Source organism: Balaenoptera ricei, chromosome 2, assembly GCF_028023285.1.
Source record: "Balaenoptera ricei isolate mBalRic1 chromosome 2, mBalRic1.hap2, whole genome shotgun sequence".
Classification (NCBI taxonomy): domain Eukaryota; kingdom Metazoa; phylum Chordata; class Mammalia; order Artiodactyla; family Balaenopteridae; genus Balaenoptera; species Balaenoptera ricei.
Window position 1 is genome coordinate 161,892,423 of NC_082640.1, and position 21,333 is coordinate 161,913,755.

Below are 21,333 nucleotides of genomic sequence, written 5' to 3' on the forward strand. Positions count from 1 at the left end.
GATTAAAACACGCATTATCTCCTATAACAAGAAGTACATGATTCCAGGGTCGATTTTGGTTCAGCACGTCACCGATGCCCTCAAGGACCCATGCCCTTTCCCTCTTGTGCTCTGCCATCCTCTGCATATTGGCTTTTCTCCTTCAAGCTTCTTTCTTCATGGTGGCAAGGTGGCCTCTGCAACATTTCCCATCTCTCTCTCTCTCTCTTGCAAATGTCCCTTCTCGCCAAAGAGACTCTTCCTTAAGTCTCATTGTCTAACTGGGACATAAGGCAGCCTCTAGCTGTAAGGAAGGCTGGGAAAACCAGATGGCATTTTCAGCCTCTACAGTGTGTGACGGGTCCAGCCAGCCAGGAAACGCAGTGGGAGAAGACTGTAAGGTAGCCAACCAATCATGTCTGCCAAGCTCCCTCAAGCTCCTCTTCTAGAATTCTCATCTATGTTCCCTTTTCCCAAAACCTCTCCCAACTCACATTAACTGGCTGGTTATTTTTTCCCTGGAAAAGGGTCTATGCCTTCCTAAGTCTGTTCTTTTTCTGGGGCTGCTGCGTATAGCTGCAAAGGTAGTGATCTGCATGATCCTAGGAAGTTCATGTGGACCCTCACATGAACGGTGCCTCCTGGAATTGTGCAGTGCACCACCTACTCCACCAGCAGCCCTGTGGACCATTTCTCACTCATCCTACATCGATCTCTGACCTCACCCTTCACCTTCTTACTCTATATTTCATAATCCATCAGTTTTCATTCAGTCAGTCAATAAACATTTATTGGTTACCTACTAGATGCCAGGACCTGTGATAGGCATTGGTTGGTAGTGGGACAGAGGATAAAATAAACATACAAAAAACAAGTCCTCATCCTCTAGCAGCCGCATCCCAGGAATGGAGACCAATGTGTGAGCAAATATTAACAGTACCAGGTGATAAGTGCTGTAGCTGAGTGTGCCACACAATCCTGTAGGAGTACAGAGGAAGGAGTGGCTGAAGTTGGGAAGGGCTTCCAGAGGAGGTAACATTGGAGCTGGGTTTTGAAGGTTGCGTGCTATGTTCCGGGCAGAGGTATGAAAGAGAATGCAATGTTGTAGAGGAAAAAGCTCCACATGGCAGGATACAATGAGAGATGTAACCAGGAATATAATACACAGAGCAGAATTATTCACTATAGATTAGATCCAGACAAAGGACTTGGATTTTATCCCATGGAATGTAGAGAGCCATGCAAGCGGGAATCCATGGCAGAGATGGTTCAACAGTGGCTAGGAGCACAGCCTTTCCAGTTAGGCAGATGTGGGTTCAAATCCTGACTCCCACTGGGTGATCTCACTTCATTCTCTGACTGCCACTTTCCTGGATGATGAATGGGGAAAAGTATCCCTGCCCGATAGGGTAGTCGTAAGGATTAAATAAGGCAATGTAGAGCTTTACACAGACCCTAGCACACAGCAGGTGCTCAGGGCATGGTGCCTTATTTCCATTATCACTGCTTTGCTGTAGCACGAGGCAAATACACAAGAGAAGACAGTACACAACTCAGGGCAAAGTGGGATGCGGTGGGTGGCTGGAAGGAGATGTACTGTTGGCGGTGGGGAGACCAGCAGGTCAGACCCCGGTGGGCAGGGAGTGGGCAGGCAGGACGTCACACTCATGAAGAATGAATAGAAATTAGGGGAGAGAGAGAGGGAAGGCGGTAGAGCTAGGAATGCACCCCGCAGGGAGAGCTTATTGATGGGACACCATGTAGCCTGGGTGAGCAGCAGGGCAGGGTCACGGGTCACTTGGGGTAAAGGAATGGGAGAAATTGGGAGAGGGGGGCTGGGCCTGGGGGCTTTTGATTTGTTGACTTGGCCCCTTGTTAGGTCTCCTGTTATTCCCCCATCCCTGTTCTGGTACCTCCCCTTCCTCTAAGAGTGTAGGACCCCCCAAGAGGGTTGCAGGCCCGCATCAAAAGGCTGGGCCTGGCCGTTCCCAGGCAAATGGGGCTCCTGGTCAAGAGGTTCTGCGTCCACTGAGGGGGGTGGGTATTTGCTTCAGTGGGGGCACCTCCTTTCATGGCTGACCGTCTAGGAGGGGATCAACTGTCCCTCACACCTCCTCCTCCCATGCAAGACATCCCCAGCCCACATCCCTGTGGAATGCCCCCCAGAGGGAAAAGCCAGCAGTGTCCCAGCTCCGCCTGGCCCTTGTGTGGAACGCCAGTGCCCACGATGGCTGCTCCCTGGTCTCCTGTGTCCCAGCGGGAGATGATTAATGACCCAGCTGCACCGATGTGTTGTATTTAGGTCTATTCCTGAGAAGACAGATTTTTCTTTCCAGATCAAATGAAGGCAGGCCCTTCCTGGGCTGCGGTGGGTCCCTGCCCACCCCTCCCCATGGCAGTCTGTGAGGGAACTCTGAAAGGTAAATGAGTTGATAAGCCGGTGAGAGCAGGGATGATTGTACCTTCAGTGGCCCTTGTAAACAGCATAAAGTCACCTTGATGTGCCAGGACTAATGACGTTGGGGCAAGCCTTACGGAGTCCGGTGGCACCAAGCCAGGGCAGGAGCCTGCATGCCTACGGCACTAAGACGGGCTGTCAAGGCTTCACCTCCCTCTGAGTGGGTGCCTTTCCCGAGGTAACACCCACTCAGCTGTGTCTCATACTGAATGCAAGCCCTCCTGAACTTTCAGCTGCTTCCTCTGTAAAAGGCAATGTTGAATTGTCTTCCCCCAAATGATGTTCAAGTCCTAACCCTCAAAACCTGTGAACATGACCTTATTTGGAAATAGGGTCTTTGCAGATGATCTAGTTCAGGTGAGATCATTAGGGTGGGCCCAGTCCAATATGACTGTGTCCTTATGAAAAGGGGAAATTTGGACCCCAAAACAGACACATGCACAGGGTGAACGCCATATGAACAAGAAAGCAGAGGTTGCGGTGATGCTTCTACAAGCCAAGGGGATGCCAAAATTTCCTAGCAAACCACCAAAAACTAAGAGAGAGGCCTGAGACAGATTCTCCTGCATTCCCTCAGAAGGAACCAATCCTGCCAACATCTTGATCTTGGACTTCTAGCTTCTAAGAATGTGGGACAATCAATTTCTCTTGTTGTAAACAAACTGGTTTGGGGTACTTTGTTATGGCAGCCCTAGGAAACGAACACAGGGAAATAATAATTCTCCCCTTAGGTTTGTGTGAGGATGTCACTGGGGAACCCATGTGAGGGAGCTGGCACATCGTGGGTGCTCACAGAGAACTGTCAAATCTTTAGGCCAGGAGGCTCACCCGAAGACACAAGGGCCAAGACCAGGGTGGAGGCCCACAGGTGGAGGCCGGTGGACCACATGAAACAAGAGGTGCTGCAAAAGGGTCAGGCTCCTGTTTCTATAGGACAGACATGTGGGCGCAAGAGGTTAGGAGGAGGCCACACATTACGTGAGTTCATTTACAGGATTTGTCCACAGTAGACAAATCCATTCAGACAGAAAGCAGATTCGTGGTTGCCAGGGGGTGGGGGGAGGGAGAAATAGGAAGTGGCTGCTACAAAAGGGTACAGTGTCTCCTTTGGGGGTGATGAAAATGTTCTGGATCCAGATAGTGGGGATGGTTGCACAACATTGTGAATATATTAAATGCCACTGAACTGTGCACTGTAAAATGGGTAAAACAATGAATTTTGCGTCATGTGAATTTTAAATATTAAGACAAAGTATATATTGCATGCTAAAAAAAGAAAGGTTAGTACAGAAAACTCAAGAAGTCCCAGAGTTGAAATCACCTTTGAAGGAGGAAGGAGAGCTCATAATCTCAGGGAATAATAGGTTCAGTAATTGGGGTTTCAGTTATACTTTGGTCACTGTTTTCAAAGCCATGCTCTGGTCAGCTGCTGGATAGTAGCTGGAGGTGGGATCCTCAAGTCTTCCAGGATCCTGAGATACCAGAACGCTCAGAATACTCAAGGTGGGCAGAGAATCTCTTGGGAAAAGGGAGGGGGTGGTGGACGGAGGGGCGAGCAGGTTATGAACCTGGCCCTTTGGGTGGTAAGGGGGTCAGGGTCCTCTGGGCGCTCCTGTTCTTCGCCTCACCCGCCCATAAGCTCACACACTAAAGCCCCCAAGTCCCCACACAGTTTTCTCTTCCTGACCTCTGACCTCTGGCCAGGCTCTGCAGGCAGAGCCCTTCTTGTGGTCAGGCGCTTGCCCTGCCACTGCTACCGCCTCTAGCTGTGGGAGAAGAGCCAGAGCACGCTGAGTAATGTGGCAAAGGTAGGCAGAGGTGTGCGTGGGGGCTGGTAACGCTCCCTGAAACATGTATGGAGGATTCTCACGTGCCAGTCACTGTTCTAGGCATCTCCTTGCATTGAGTCATTTTGTCCAAGTGACAATCTGAAGAAGTAGACACTTAGAATTTCCACATTACAGATGGGAAACTGAAGCACAGAGAACTTACAGGATTTCACCAGTTTCCCAATACTAAGTGGAAGAGGCAAGATTCCAACCCTGGGAGCCCCGATCCAGAGTCCGTGTTTTAACTGCTGGGGGTGTGTCTGCATGTGCATCTGCCCAGGGCGCCTGGCTCTTGAAGCTAGAGAAGCTTTAGAGCCTCCTGAAGGCAAAGGCCTATGGTCTCCCATGACGATGACCAGCATTTCAAGGGAGCCCTGCGTGATCAGAGGGATGCCGGATGGTTATCAGATGCCCCACCCCCCACCCCGCCCAGGGCCGCTTAGCGGGAGCAGACACCAAGGCTTGCTTCATTCAGCTGGGAGAGCTGAATCCCTGGGAATAATTCAGAGATCAGCCTGGAGGTAAAAAGCCAAAACCCAAGTCCCACAGGAGCTTTCTAAGGAGGATGCCTTTTAGGAGGCGTGGCTTGGTTCAGTGCATTCACTGAGCGCCTACTACAGACAAGGCGTGGTGCTGGAGGCCGGGGAGGCTCTGGGAGAGGCTGCAGCCACGGAGAAAGACTCACGCATGATTTCTGCCAGAAGTCAGGGAAGGGTCAGCAAGAGTCCGAATGGGCGCAGCTGAAAAATTTGAATAGAAAGCAGATAAGTCTTCGGTCTGCATCGGAAGACAAAAGTTTTCCCCTGAGAAGGAGCCTGGCAGTGAATGTGGGTCCAAGTGGCCAATAGCCCCAGTCATCAGCATGGGAATTGGTCTACAACCCTGCCTCTCAGCGGGGTCATCGGACTTTCTAGCAACTACAGCCCCCGGAGAAGCCCGTGAGTGCTCAGGCCTGATTAGAGGGAAGTGCTTGGTGGCCACACTGGCCAGGAACCCAGAGCACAGAAGTTCTCAGATGAAACTATGAATAAATGGTGTGTCAGTCAGACAGTATCTGCCTAAAGTCCTACTCCTAACTCTCTGCCTTCCTAGGGGCTCTCTCATAATACAGACATTCTTCTAGAGAGGATGTCTTAGTCCAAACGCGTAACTCAAATGGTGGGTATCTTAGGCATCACTCATTCACTCATTCGTTCATTCATTCATTCAATCAGTTAGTCAGTCAATCCACACCCAGGAAAGTCTTCCTATGTGTCAGGTATCATGGTAGCACTGGAGATGCAATGGTGAATAAGACGAACACATGTCTTTCCCCTCTGAGAGCTTATATTCCAATGGCAGGTTATTCGTGGAAATGTTTGAGGTCCTGCATATTAAATAAGCTTTGACTTCAACAGCCTGGGTACCCTTAGCCTCAGAGTTTCTGTTAACCTGGAGAGTAAAGAATTAGATCTAACGTGAAGAGGAAATTCCACTTCATTTTTTTTAAATTTGGAGATGGGGAAGTTCTAAGGATGATAAAGTACCTGTCCCTTACCACCAGCAAGGGGCTGGGCCTATCCATCACTCTTCTTGAAGGGGGGAGCCTCACCTGAAATTCCACCTAAATCAGTGCGTACAGGTAACCAGATCATCAAAGGTAGAGGACCCTTGTGTGGTCAAAGCACATGGTCTCCAGATGGCAGGATGGGAGTCCCCGGGGTGATCAAGAGCCCACCTGGTTACTTGTTGGACAGTTCACACTTCTGTCGTTTCTCCACAACTCTCCTGCTTTCTGGAAACTTTGCCCCGTGGCTCAGCTTTCAGAGATGGGCTGGACCACCCTGGGGAGGCTGCCCCACCTTGGCAGAAACTGGGGCAACCAGTGTTTCTTAGAGACTCCTCAGTATCCCAAAGACTGGGGCTCATTTCCCCAAGAAGAAACTTTTTCGGACAATTCAGTCTCCTAGGAAATCTTTCTAGAAGAAGCAGAGACAGCAATGCCCCCATGGCCTTTCAACCTTGGGCAATTCTTCTATCTGGAATGTCACCCCCTGTCCTTTTAAAAACCCATTACGTGCTGCGAGTGGGCCCACTGGGCCCTGCCTCACCAGGCACAGGTGACGCCTGTCCCAACCCCTCACCTGCAAATCCTCCCCCCACCCTTCCCGGCTCCAGGAGCCTCCTGCGTGTCCCCCAAGAAGCCTGCCTGGCCTCTGGGCTAGGAAAGCTCTGTCTGTTCCCTCCCTTCCTCCTGATCTGGCAGGAGGCATGGAAACTTTCGTGGAAAGCACTTGTGCTGACGAATGCTCCCAAGTCAGGACTTTGACTCCAGCCCTGACCGGGCCAGGGGCTCAGGGATGTGGGGCGGGGCCTCTCCTTCACGGGGTCAGGACCTCCTGCCTGTTCCCCCCTTGCTGTCTCTGCCGACCATCACTCCTTGGCTCTCCGGTGACACCAAGTGACTGCTCCACCACCAGAGAAGTAACTGTCTTCCACACTTTCTCTCTTTTTTTGTCCTCCCCGCCCCACCGTCTCCTCCTGCCCTTTATTGTATATTTTTCTTCCCCCCCGCCCTTTCCAGTGCCCATCTGTGTAGTCTGCGTGGAGCTCTGTGGAGTTGAAAGTCTAGAGCCTTTTGGTGTTTTGTTTAAGACCTGGTTATGGTTGTGGGATTTTTTTTTTTTTTTTTTTTTTTTTGTCAGCTGCCTGTTATATCAATCACGGAGTCGGGATCTATTTATAGGTTGGGAGTACTGTGTCCTTAGTCACAAAGAGACACAGACAGGGGACTGTCAGCTGGTGCCGGAGGAGCTGAGCGACAAGCCATCAGCGACTGGAAACAGCTGAGGGGGAGACCCTTCCCTGCCAGCCCTGTCCCCTCCCCAGCCCCAAGCATGTAAGTACCGGACTTCTCCCTCCCCTCTGCCCCAGACTCTGCCCTGGACCTTCCTGTCCTTTTTCCCACACACCCCCCCTTCTCTCCTTCTCTCTCCCTCTCTCTTTTTAATGGATAAAAATATCTCCGCATGCCTGCTCTTTCATCCTGGGTTTCGGCACCATTGAGCATCTCTGGGTGGCCCAGAGGAAAATGTTGCCTGTCACAGACTGTCCTGGGAAGGTCAGAGGGACCAGGAATGGCTGGTGGGACAGTTATACAAACTCATTTGGAATCAGTACGTTCTCTTTTATTTTTATGTGTTTTCACTGGGAAAAAGTTAGTAAATCAAAAGGGCAAGGGAAAGTTTACATGCGACTCAGTGGGGTGGTTACGTCTCCCAGCCTGAAAACTTTTATTTGCTGGCAGCTCCAGCACTGGGTGAGCTGGGAAGGTTCCAGAGGGAAGACCCATTTCACACAGGACAGGTGATGATGGAGGGCTGCCGGCAGGTTCGGGCTGAGCCCGAGAGCTTCCAGGTTCAGGGGGAGTCTTGACAGTCCCAATGGCCAGCTTTTCTATAGCGCCTTAAAGGAAAATGACTTTTTTTTTTTTTTTTTTTCTTGCTGCACAGGGCAAGTTTGCTTTGAGAAGTAGGAATGAGAGCTGACAATTTGTCTGGCCTTCCGGGCTTTCGCTGGCTCACTGATTTGGTGTGTTTTCTTCATCCTGAAAGGGGAACTTGGGTGGGGGGGGTGGGTGGGGAGGAAGAACGTCTGAAAGGACAGAAGCCAGGTGTGGAGTGCCACGGAGCCCTTGCTCTGCATGCTTCCCGAAGGAAGAAACTTAGTATCACGATCCTTGTCAAAGCCAGGCTTGTTTCAGACACTCAGAGCACAGGCTCTGTGAGCACACTGGTGGCTCCCAGAGATGGCTGTCCCCAGGTGTTGTCCACTGGTCCACACAGCTAACATGCCACCAGCTTCCTGTGGAACATTTGGGACTTTAGTTTCTGGAAAATGCACAGTGTTAACTAAAAATGCTACACTTGGGGAGATTTGCTATATATTATTTACGAAGAAATAGTAGTACTATTTACTAAATAATAAATTTAGTAAAATTTAATTTACTAAATTTTGAAAAAGAATGTGATGATGTTTAAGGTATATGATATACAACTTTTAAAATGCATCTGTTTTTACGAGTCGAATAATCCCTGAGTTTCTATTTACTAAAACAATGCTTACCATATACTATATTGCTAAGCACTACTTCTTGACTTGTTTGGGAAAACAGTATCCTAACAAATCAATCTTCCCAACAATTTAAAAGCATTAAACAAAGCAGATATGTCTGGATTGCTTTTGATTAAAAACAAAATTGTTTTAGCAGCAAATCTAACGATGAAAGTTAAATAATATGGACACACACATATATTTAGAGAGGCAATTTGGTCTCATTTTTATTTTGACCTTTATGAAACTTTTGCTTTCCTTCTCTTGGTTCTTTATTTTTACCAGATTTACTTCAGGTTATTAATGCCTTTAATCCATTCATTCATTATTTTGGAGGACAGAATGGGGATCAGGAAGGAATAAGAGATTAGAAAGTACACTTCACATGTTCACTATATTCATTGGTAGAGAAATTAGAATAAGGAGTTTGGTGTAAAATCGGGGGAAATGTCACTATTTCAAACCTAGTAGGGAAAATAAAGTCCCAGAAATTGAGAGGAAAAAAAAAAAAAAACAGGAATTGAGCATATTATATACATAGCATTATTTTCTCTATTCCAAGGACTCTGCTTTAATAAACATATCCTGTAAAGGTTTCCCACAATAATACTGAAGTGGGATTTGGTGGGTGATCATTAATTAAAGCTCAAGTGAATCAAACGATTGAGACCTTACATTCAGAAATCTCAGCAGTCAGCTGTGGGCAAAATTGAACTGTTAGGACTTTCTGATCTCAATGGCTTTTTAGGAAAAGTGTGACATTTTTAAAACCTTTTCATACAAGAGCAAATTGTTCCCTCCCCTTCACAACATGCACCCTGGAGCCTGCTGGCCGGCGATTAAATGCACTGGGAGAGAGTCCCGAATTTCTGAGCAAGTCCTATGTTCTCATTAGCGTTAACAGTTGAGAGGGAAGAATATTTGTTGGCACATTTAGACAAGAACTGCTCCTTCCTTTGGCAACCTGTGGCTGCTTTTAGGTGGGATGGGGGCTTGTTTGGCAGTGTAATGGAAGGCCTGGCTTTCATCCTCAAGTTCAGGATGTGGCTTTTCCCCTTTGGGCTTATTTATAGCGATGCAGTTGGGGGAAACTTCAATGTATTTGCATAAGGCAGCCTCTGATTACTTAGTTTCTGCTTCAATAACGATTCATTTTATGTGGACCAAGCTGTCGTCAATCTCATTTTTTTCCCAAACTGATTGCTTACATGCAATTGGTCACAGGGCTGTCTGTGACTTCAGGTCTGTAAAATCTCACCCATTCCATCCTCATCTTTGTTTATTTCTTTGACGTAAAGTTGCAGTTGCCTGTGTACATGCTGTCGTTTTATGTGTTCCCCCTCCTCCCTTGAGCTTGTGGAAACCCAGCCCTGACCTCCTCCCAAATTGGGGGCAGTGGGGCCAATGAGCAGGTGCTCTGGAGGCAGCAGGCTCAGGTACAGGACCATCAATCTCGAGGAAGAAGGAATCGCAAATACCTGGAACGTGCTCCCCTCATTCAAACAGTCTTCCAGAGCTGAGGTCTCTCCAAATATCCCACAAATAAAAAAATGGCAGCTGGCAGGATTTTTCAGCCACAGACCACGTACAACTCTTTCTCCCCATCACTTCACCTCTACAGTGTATCTGTCCATCTTTTTCTTATCTCTACTTTTACATTTCATTATCTTCCTGCGCGCTGTCGCTCTCTCCCCCGCCCCCTTCCTTTCCTCCCCCTTCTCGCCTTCCTGAAAAACACATTTCTATCTGGCATAGAAAATAAACTCAGATTGTGGGTAGTTATGTTAATCTAATTCAATCCTCAGCGGGCTAAGAGTGAAATTCTAATAGTGGAGCTGTTGAGGGCTTTTTTGTTAATGGCTTGGGGATTACATTGAGTTAAAGGCTCATTTCCTAATCAAACAGAGAGGGAGAGAGTGACTCCGAATATTTATGAGTCTCCCAGTGAGAGTTTAAACATTCAACTCCAAAAGCAGGGTTTCTGCAGGAGGAAAGAGTTAAAACCCCTCAGGGCTGCTGGGGGAAAAAATTAAACCGGTTAAGCCATCAGCACTTTCAGGCTGCTGTACAACTTGGGCAAAGTGGAAGGTGGAGGGGAGAAAGGGGAATCATTTCACAGCTGAAGATGGAAACTGTGACAGAAGCGCCGAAAAAAAGTCCCCCATAAGAGACACGGATCCTGGGTTCACCAAGGGCCTGGAGGGCCTGTGTGCCTTCAACTCCCCCAATCAATTCTCCTCCAGTCCGGAGGTGAGCTCGTGGAGACAGGAGAATGGCTCAATTTACCAGCAGCGGGAGAGTTCCCCCAGCTGCCTGGTGAAGCTGGCGGGCAGAAGTCTCCCCCACTTCCGTCTTGCCTCTGAAATGCTGAGGGCTGGCTTCCCCTTCCAGAGCAAATTCACATCCCCACAAGCTCCCCCTTTGCTATGTCATCGGTCTGGGTCCCTCGGTCCCTTGGCTTCGCTCTCTGCACACCAGGACCTCAAAGCCCATCTGGATGGCTGTGCCCAGGAGAAAGCAGGTGGAGAACACCCATCTCCAGCCAGAGAAGGCATGGAGCAACTTGACCAAGGTCAAGCAAAGTCAAGGCCAAGCTGAGGTCAGGAGTCTTAAGTTCTGCACAAGCGTACGATAGAGGAGAGGGGAAAGTCAGAGCCATATGGCTGCCAAAACGTGCCCTGGCTCCCCCAGAGTGCAGTTTCCTTCCCCAGCTTCAGGAAAAAGGGCAGGAATCCCTTATACAGGAGGATTCTGACTGCTCTGTGCACACTTGGCCTTTTTTCTCCACCAGCCAAGTGAGCAGTTTCTAGTCCTTTCGCTTGGGTCTTTTTTCCTGCGCCACAAGGTCAGTCAGCAGAGGCTCTGGAAGCCACCTTTCTGTCCACAGGGTCCTCTGGCCTTTTGTTCCCCTCCAACCTGGGCACTGTTCTTTCTCTTAGTGCTTCATGCTCAGTGGCCGTGAGGCCTCTTGCATTTGCCCTTTCTCGAGTCAGGGTGGCGTTTGTAACTTGTCTACACCAGCTTTTCTGCCTTCCTTACCTGGTTGGCATCTTCCTCTTCTTGGGGCCCCAGGTGATGTCCCTCCATCGTCTCATTCACCCCTATGGGGCGATTGCTCCCATGGGTCTCCCTCACTGTACCAGGAACCCCCAACTGCAGGGGCTACGTGACATTCCCCTTTGTAAGCCTAGCTCATCGTTGCACATTCCTGTCCTCCTGCCCTGACAAGTGCCTCCTGCGGACGGCACGGAGCTGTGGTTAAGAGCGTACACTCTGAGTTAGACAGCCAGAGTTCAAGTTCCAGCATCACCTTTTCTCAGCTGTGAGACTTGAGCTCTTAATCTCTTAAGGTCTCGATCTTCTCATCTGTTAAATGGGGGTATATATAGAACCTACCTCATAGGGTTGTCGGGGAGATGAAATGCATGTGAAGCGTTAGCCCTTTGCCCTATTAATAAGTCTTAGCCCTTTTATTTGCTCAGCACAGAGCAGTCGCTTCTGCACACATCATGTCACACCACTAAAAACAGGTCCCTATGCCTCCCACTAAGGGGCTATATCCTAGTCAGCTTGGACTGCCATGACAAATTCCCACAGACTGGTGGCTTAAGCAACAGAAATTAATTTTCTCACAGTTCTGGAGGCTGGTCCAAGATCAGGGTACCAGCGTGGTCGGGTTCCAGTGAGGATCCTACTCTTTGTAGGCCATCTTCTCCTTGTGTCCTCACATGGAGGAGAGAGTGAGAGCTCTGGTTTCTTCCTCTTCTTAAAAGGACATTAATCCCATCATGGGGGCTCCACCCTCATGACCTCATCTAAACCTAATTACCTCCCAAAGACCCCACCTCCAAATACCATCACATGGGGGATTAGGGCTGCAACACATGAATTTGGGTGGGGACACAAACATTCAGTACATAACAGGCTATTTTCCCTGAATTTGGGTGAGCAGAGTCCTGTGTCAGCAAGACTTCCAGCTTCGTCCTCCAATGGGCGATTCCAAATGGAAATCAGAGTTCAAGGCATACTGGGAGCATCCTCCTCCCAACCTAAAAGGAACTTGGGGCTTTAAACCACTCTGGGAGAGCAGAGGATGTGAGCCGGGCTTCAGGCAGCAATCCTAAGTCAGGGGAAGAAGGCTTGACTCTTTTCTGCTCTGCAGAAACAGAGTTTGGTGAACTCTCTTGGCCTCACTCACATTCCAACGAACAGCTTTGTTCTTGGGTCTCTGAGTCATCCTGCACCCCTCTCTGCCCTACATTCTCAGATGGCAGTTCAGGCTCTACCCTCACAGTAGGCCAGGCCAGTCCTGGCTGTGAGGCCCACTGGGCTGTGTTTTCAAGGCAGCAGGTGCCAGCTAGTCCTCTCTCTCAACAGGGTCACTTGACCAATGAATCCAAGAGCCATGTGGGTGTCACCAGAGTTCCTGCCAGAGGCGTGCTCTCCTGGGCTGCCCGCAGTGCCGATGTCCTTGACCCTCCCTGTGTGTCTTTGTAGAGAGTCTATGCAGCAAGGCAGTGAACCCTCCTCCTTTTCTTCCCCCACTGATCAGGGGATCGGCGTATGTATGCAGCGCCACCCAAACTTACAAAACGCCCCATGTTCCTCTCCCCGCCTCCTCTCTGCTCTCCCTCCTAGAGCTGGAGATGACACTACTAAACACTTGAATTGTCACAGCCTCCCTTTTGCCTCCTTGCTATTCAGCTTTGGATGCCCCAGTGCCAAGCGCAATGCCTGGCATACGGTACGTGTTCAATAACTGCACGCGAAGTGAATTGCATGGAGTCTCTCCTCTCAAGGGGGCACTCCCAACCCGTTAATTGTAGGGAGGGGGCAGTGACTTGAAGTTATGAATGTCCAGCTGCCTTAACTACATCAGCTCGTGACCCGTGGACCATGGTCTTTGCCCCTACCCTTCTCTGTCCCTCCTGTCTTCACATTCCTCCATCCAGGAAAAAAAAAAAGAATGAGGTGTGTCCTTTATGCACATGTGGTCAAAACTTCCCTGGAATTTTATCCTGTTCAGTAAGGAAGCTTTGTCTAAGTTGATGTCAAATTTAGTTGCTAAACTGGTACCTCTCCTGTGATGCTTTCCCTCATCTGTCACGCCCTCCCCTCTCCCCTTTCCGGGCTGTACCTGCTTCCTCTGGCTGTTCTCACTGTGGGGTCCGCATCCTCCTCCTTTGCTTTAATCACGCTGGTCCCGGTTGGTGCACATGAGAGGGAGACCCTCCTTCTGAAGTGCTCCAGAGTGTCTGCTTCCATTAGCACAGACAAGGCTTTTGAAAGCTGGCAACTTGGGAACATCATCTTAGGCACTGGATTCTTCCCAGAACAGCATTTCTGCTCTTTGGGAAGTCAGGGGAGAAAAGCTCAGGCTGCAGAGGGTTAAATGAGAGCAGTGAAAAATCTAGGCATCTCTTGGGGACTGGTCGCTGGCTGAGACAATTGATTAGCTTGGCTTAGTGATCTTTCTAGCAATATTCAGGAGTGAAATTATTGCTGATTAGACTGTGTGTGTGTGTGTGTGTGTGTGTGTGTGTGTGTGTTAGGGCTCACAGCAGTGAGGAGGGTAGGATAAGATCTGAGAAAGCAATGTTATGGGTTGTTTGCTCCTAAATCAGTCTTAGGAAGAGACCTATCACCCCACGTGTATCTGCAGTTATATTAGAACTCTATGTGGGTATGAGTCAGCTGGAGGGGCAGGATGAATTGTGCACAGAATCTCCCTGGCCATTTTCTTTTCGACTCCCTGTGACGTTAGAATTATTCTGAAATAAACAGTTAAAAACTGGGAATTCCCTGGCGGTCCAGTGGTTAGGACTCCACGCTTCCACTGCCAGGCACCCAGGTTCGATCCTTGGTTGGGGAACTAAGATCCTACAAACCGCGAGGTGCGGCCAAAAAAAAAAAAAAAATTAAAGACCGAAGTCAACTGGAGGGAAGCCCACTGTTGAGGCTGCTTCTATCTGTGGCTCTAGTGGATGGAGGGCCAGCCGGGTACCCCGGGCAGAGGCAGGTGCTAGGCGGGTTCAGTCCAGTTCACTCCCAGATCAGTGATAATTGAGGTGCACAGTCTCTCAGGGCCTCAGTTCCCTGCATCATAACATGAGGGATTGGACGAGATCTCTTAGGCCCTCCAGCTCTAAAAGTTTACATTTTAGAACTGTTCGTGGTGGACCTGGTTCATGGTACTCCTGACATAACAAATAACGGCAGCTCAGACCGCCTTTGTCCCTTCTTTTTTATTTTTTTATTTTTTATTATTTATTTTATTTAGTTATTTTGGCTGCGTTGGGTCTTTGTTGATGTGTGCGGGCTTTCTCTAGTTGCGGCGAGCGGTGGCTTCTCTTGCTGAGGAGCACGGGCTCTAGGCGTGCGGGCTTCAGTAGTTGTGGTGCACGGGCTCAGTAGTTGTGGCTCACGGGCTCTAGAGCGCAGGCTCAGTAGTTGTGGCGCATGGGCTTATTTGCTCCGCGGCATGTGGGATCTTCCTGGACCAGGGCTCGAACCCGTGTCCCCTGCATTGACAGGCAGATTCTTAACCACTGCACCACCAGGGAAGCCCCCGCCTGTGTCCCTTTAATGCAAAACCTTGGGCCCAGACTTGGCTTTGGGGGGCTCTGTGCCTTTACCAACTCAGTCAGTCCCTATTATCTATCATCTTCTTCAGCCTGTTCTCTATCCTCACCTCCCTCTGTCTGTCAGTACACCTGGGCGATGAGTGGAAAACTGGTCAGGCCTTCTTTTTCAAAAGTAAATATTGTATAAACTCTGCATTTTTAATTTTGTTTTCAGTTGGTGGCGACCATGGTTTTATACCTCTGTGGTCCTAATACTCCACCCTCACAATCCACCCCAGAAGTTGCATCCGGGCCTCTAGGTGTCTGGAGAAGCCCCAGCGGCAGGGCACCTGCTGCTCCTCAGGGTTTGCTCAAACCCTTAGGTGGGAGCACAGTTGGGATTTGGGAAGAGAGTTACCAAACAGGGTGACCTCAGCAAGTCCTTAACCTCTCCCTACGTTCATTTCTTCACCAGCAAAATGGGCTGAAACCTGCTCTGAGTGTCTCATGAGATTGGCGTGAAGCTAAAATAAGAATCAGAGGGCAAACGTTCCTTAAGAAAGGGACGTGCTTACCTATTTTAGACTAACTTATTCTCCTGCACGGTGACTCCGTGCAGTGGTTGGGTGGTGACAAAACGAGCGTTAGAACCACGCTGCCAGACCCATGTCCTCTTGTACTAGCTGAGACCTTGGACAGGTTTCCCACCCTCTCCACTCCACGCTCGGTTTCCTCATCTGTATAATGGGCATGGTAAGAGCACCTCCCTCGTGGAGTTGTTGTGAAGATTAAAGGAGACCCACGTAAAGGCCCTTGAACGGTACCTGCTAGATAACAAATTCGGAAAGCCATTGTTGAAGATGATGACATCTTGGCTGTTGTCATCATTTTCTAGGGTCCCGTGCCAAAATGGCCAAGAGGCAGGAAACTTTCAAAGTTTCCCTACATTCCTCCCAAAGCCCCCCTGGGTAGCTTACAAATGCAGCAGATGGTGCTACTCTAGAGGTGATTTAAAGACATACCTGGTCCTCTGCAATTCCCTGCAGTTCCATATTCAATAACCAAGTGGGCATTCTCCCAGCGCCTGCCTGGGCTTTGGGGTGATCTGGCCAAGCCTGTCATCTGTCATGGAAATCTGTTCTCCATGGCCTAGCGTACATGGCTGCTGAAGTCCAGGTGTGAGGTTGGAGACGGTTTAGATGGGTTGTCTTGTGTGTCCCTGAGTGCAGTGAAGTCACTAGAGTGTGTTTTCTGCGCAGGACGAATTCCTCCTCCTGTACAACGTAACTGAGTGGGGATTGCTTATTTTCCATATATTTGATGGTGCATATATAGGGAGTGCTTAGCAAGGAAAGAAAAATGGGAATAGGTAAGAGCGACTTCTGATGTCTCCAAGGGAGCCCGATTTGTATATTTCAAGGGACCTGTAGAACCAACATCACGTTCTTAGGGGAAAATTCCAGATTCAGACTTGGGACCAGCCTGTGTGTTTGTGCACACGTGTTCACGTTAAGGGTATCGTGGTCAGTCATCCCGGACTCTCTTCTTTCCCCATCTCAGGCTGAGAGCAATCTTGAAGGAACATGTAATCACTGTTTACTCTACGGCACTCAGTTGAGAACACCCTCATGTAATGACTCTTGAGTTAATTCTGCCTTCAGATGCCCATCTGCTGCTGCTCCTTTGGAAGTCAGTGGAAACCAAGCACCACATGGAAAAAAGGTCATGAGACGGATATTAGTCCCTGCAAGGTCAAGGTTTACTCTTGGGCAACAGAAGTAGTGTGGTGGCATCTTTCTCATGCAGAATCTTCACGCAGATCTCTGCCCTTAGGGATAGAAGCTTCGAAGCAGAACCAACCATTAATCGAATGAGCAGTCTTGGTGGATTTGAAGAGTCAGCAGCACTGATAAAGGAAAGGCATTCGGAAAAATTCTAGAGATAGGATTGTAGCATTTATTTAAAGTTTTAAAACATGCAAAGATGCTGTGCATCGCCATTTTGGGGGAGGGGGATGAATTTGCCTGATCATTGAAGGTGCAGAATGGGGCAGAGGGAAGGCCGGTGGATGCATTATAATGAAACCTGTAGAATCTATTTGCTAAAAATATCTGATATATTACTTTGAAATATGACACTCTAGTGATGCAGTTGGACACTGTTGTGGAGGCCACCAAACTGCTTACGGAAATAAAACTGGTTTGTGTGGCAGTATACTGAGTGAGGCTTTAGATTCGTTTCCAGGTGCCCGTACTGCGCCTAGCTCTGCCACTGTCTGATGACTTTGTACAAGCCACTTGATTTCTCTCTGCCTCTGTTTCTTTACGTGTAAGAGGAATTGGTGGACTAGATAACTTCCAAGTGCTCCTCTGGGTGCAGCTCTGAACCTCCCCAGTGCCCCACCTAAACAGTGATCATCTTGAACCACAGCTGTTTGTGTGGTGGTTTCCCCTCCAGAATTAAAGCTCCATGGGCAGGGACTGGTGGTCCCATTACCCAGCACAGTGCCTGGACATGACAGGCACCCAACTTGCCTTTGAAGGTACTAATGAAAGAACTGACACAAGTAAATGCCAACTGCCTAACCCAGTATCAACTTGTCTGTTTCCAGAAATGCCACAGGCCTGGCTGATGGTTCTTAATGGCTTGAATTTCCACCCTCTGTGTCCTCCCTCATTGGTCAGGGGTGGTGGTTCGTGCCTCCATGGTGTGAACTGGAAAATCTTTTAGCAACATGTAAATCGAGCTGCCTAAAACCAACCCTCTGAAAACACCGTTTAGGAATGACATGATTTCCCAACTGCCATACCTACTTCTTTGTATGACCATTCTGCTGTCTGTTTCTGTTCTTTTTTCCCTCTCTCCGTCATACTCTATTAATTTAAAAATATTACATATGGAGACTTGCTAAATAAAGAGACCTCAGAGCACAAAATATCCCTTATCCATTTTCTGGGTCCCTATGTGCTTCCTTATAAAATGTTTTTTCTTATTTTTTTACTAAATGGCCTTAATTTTATCACTAATCTCTGTGTGACAATTCTTTTACTCTGTCTAACTTATTTCTAAAATATTCTCCCATAAGTCCCCAACTCTACTCCTATTGATCCCTGGTGCCCCTTTCACTTCTGTCTTTGCTGTTTCATAAAACTTATAAAGTGATTCCTTTATAAGTTGGACCCTTGATCTCAGTCCTTTCCGAGTCCTCCACCAAAATATCCCAGGAGGACGGTTCTGACAATTGGACTTTCACAGTTCAGGTGGTCTTGGGTCACTGTCATTTCTATACTGAGCCTGGGGACATGCTTTGTTGTCTATCCCCTAAAACTCATATTTTCTTTAACCAGCAGTTTTCCCATTGCAGATGAACCACATTACGAATTTAAAGCCTTAAAAAAATCTTCAGCATCACTCTTTTGCGCCATATTGTGAAGGATTCCACTTTTTTTTTCCTTCTCTCCGCACGTTAACAATACCATTACCTGGAACCTAAGCATGACATTTCCTTGAGACATTTCTTTACAGTTTCCTTACATTGTTGCTTACTGCTTGCTTTGTTTCTTGGCTTTTTCATGTGTCCCACCTCTGCAAGTACTCTTCAGAGTATGGGAGAAGAAAAGAGGCATTTATCAAGGGCCCATTATATGCTGGAAACTTTACATAGTTTATCTTACTTGGCCCCTGTACCGACTGAAAGATGTAAGTATTATTATTATTCCCATTTTACAGAAGAGGAGTCAGAGGCACTGAGGACCTTGCTTAAGGTCACCCAGGTAGTAAGCTGTATGGTCTGACATCACCCTCCACAATATACTGCAGGGCTAAGTGCAAGCAGACAACCAGTGAAAACCACACCATTACCCTTTGGTATCATTTACATCAACATTGAACTTGGTCCAACATTTGCAAAGTTTTAGTGTTTTTATTTATTTTCTTGAAAAGTGTCAGATGTGCCCTTTAACAGACTTGTCAAGAGATCCTACAAATCTAGTTTTTCTTCCCCAAGTCCCTGCGTCCTTGGAAATAGTACAACACAGATGCTTCCATCAAGGGAGTCCTCTGTTAATCACCCTTAGCTCTCCTTTGCCACTACTAACAGTCTTTCCCCTATATCAATTTTTTGAACCTCTCCAGAGGAACTGGGAACCATATTGGTAACATGTGGACCTAACCTGTGGCTAAAATGGGTAGACTTTAAAAGCTCCCATGATGCGGGCTTCCTCTTTCAGAAAGCACGTTCCTGTTCCTCCTGCTTTATTTTGACTGTTCCTTGCCTGCTCCCCCATCACCTGTCCCACTTCTGCCTTTATATCCTCCCTCCAATTAGCCCATAGACAGTGTTTTCATTCCCTTTATGTTTCCTGTTTTGTCTTTTCCCCCACCTTCCTCTAACCACACGTCATTTGTCTTGACTTTGTCTTCTGAGAGCTACATCTACTTTGTAAACCTGACCCTGGTGCTGCACCCCTCTCCCACCATCAATATCATCCTGACTTCCTGTAGGATGTTGTGTGTCCTTCCCTCTTGTGTGAGCTACACCAACCATAATCCACCACACTTTTTTTTTTTTTTTTTTTTTTTGAGGGAGTGAAGTGAGGGAGGAGGGGTCTCTCGCCAATGCCAATGCCACAGCCTTGGATGGCTGGACTTGCTGCCTAGTCTCCTGTGATCTTTAGCTCCTCTTGATCCGCCCACCTTGGCTCTCGGGATGCTAATCACATTGCAGAGCAGAGTTATAATATCTCCCAACTTAGATAGAGTCCAGCATGCGCTCACTGTTTGGGACAAAGAGTTTATCATCTCCCTGTCCGTGACCTTCCGTGGGTACAGGTTCATCAGGTTTCCGCCTTTTCTCTGGCTTCCTTTTCTCTTGTTTTGTTTTTTTTTTAACATCTTTATTGGAGTATAATTGCTTTACAATGGTGTGTTAGTTTCTGCTTTATAACAAAGTGAATCAGTTATACATATACATATGTTCCCATATCTCTTCCCTCTTGCATCTCCCTCCCTCCCACCCTCCCTACCCCACCCCTCTAGGTGGTCACAACCCACCTATCTGATCTCCCTGTGCTATGCGGCTGCTTCCCACTAGCTATCTATTTTACGTTTGGTAGTGTATATATGTCCATGCCACTCTCTCACTTTGTCACATCTTACCCTTCCCCCTCCCCATAACCTCAAGTCCATGCTCTAGTAAGTCTGTGTCTTTATTCCCCCCTTTATTACCCCTAAGTTCTTCATGACCTTTTTTTTTTTTTCCCTTAGATTCCATATATATGTGTTAGCATACGGTATTTGTTTTTCTCTTTCTGACTTACTTCACTCTGTATGACAGACTCTAGGTCCATCCACCTCACTACAAATAACTCAATTTCGTTTCTTTTGATGGCTGAGTAATATTCCATTGTATATATGTGTCACATCTTCTTTATCCATTCATCTGTTGATGGACACTTAGGTTGCTTCCATGTCCTGACTATTGTAAATAGAGCTGCAATGAACATTTTGGTACATGACTCTTTTTGAATTATGGTTTTCTCAGGGTATACGCCCAGTAGTGGGATTGCTGGGTCGTATGGTAGTTCTATTTTTCGTTTTTTAAGGAACCTCCATACTGTTCTCCATAGTGGCTGTATCAATTTACATTCCCACCAACAGTGCAAGAGAGTTCCCTTTTCTCCACACCCTCTCCAGCATTTATTGTTTCTAGATTTTTTGATGATGGCCATTCTGACCTTAAGAGGCCCTCACAGCCTACAATCTGCCTCCTGAATACAGTGGGTAGGGGGCGATGGTGCTCACTTGTCTGGCCTTTGCAATGAAATGCAAATGGATGTTTGACAGTCACTGCTACGATTTCCAATGTTTCATGTTTCCCCCTTGTCCCCAAGCCACGGTGTCACATTGAGAACCTATGTGAGATCACTGAAGTTGCTTAGACAGTCAGCGGAGAACTTTTCTGTCTCTGAACTACTCGCTTGCCTTGGAGACTTTGTTTCCTGCCTTGTCTGAGGTTCTTAGGGTCTCTGATCCTCCATCTCTCTTTTTGTAGGGAGAATATGAAAGTTCTTCTGTGTGTGCTCGGCGGGCGGGGGTGGGGGCAGCTTGTTTGATGCGACTGTCGTTGCTCTTGGTGGAGCCCACTGGGTCCTCAGCTGCGTGGGACAGGGTATCAGTGTGAACTGCAGGATCTGTTGGTTTCCTGAGTCGTAGCCTTAACCCAGGCTCTGCTTCCCCAGATAACAGTGACCCAGAGGAGACCAGTAGTATTCTCTCCTACTTCTGGGGCCTTTGCAGATCCAAGGCCAGCATTTTCCCCAGGGTGGGTGACTCTGTTGCTTAGTTGTTGCCTCTTCATCTGATGGGTGTGCAAGTGTCTCTGCTTCGATGTTTTGTCATTGGCCTTGCTTGG

At 48.0% G+C, this 21,333-nt stretch overlaps 1 protein-coding gene across 5 annotated transcripts in view; it reads left to right on the forward strand.

Moving 5' to 3' along the window:
- Window positions 1-6,587: 6,587 nt before the first annotated feature.
- ESRRB (estrogen related receptor beta) overlaps window positions 6,588-21,333 on the forward strand; it is a 174,318-nt gene continuing 159,572 nt past the window's right edge. For 3 of the 5 annotated variants that reach the window (XM_059914723.1, XM_059914726.1, XM_059914725.1), the window contains exons 1-2: window positions 6,588-6,729; window positions 6,992-7,144. Coding sequence is in view for 1 of the 5 variants with exons in the window: in XM_059914725.1 (XP_059770708.1) it covers window positions 7,143-7,144 (2 nt within the window). In the remaining 4 variants the exon portion in view is untranslated. Of the gene's footprint in view, window positions 6,730-6,950; window positions 7,145-7,394; window positions 7,422-21,333 lie in introns of those variants that run through there. The other 2 variants (XM_059914724.1, XM_059914727.1) reach the window with 2 other exon arrangements.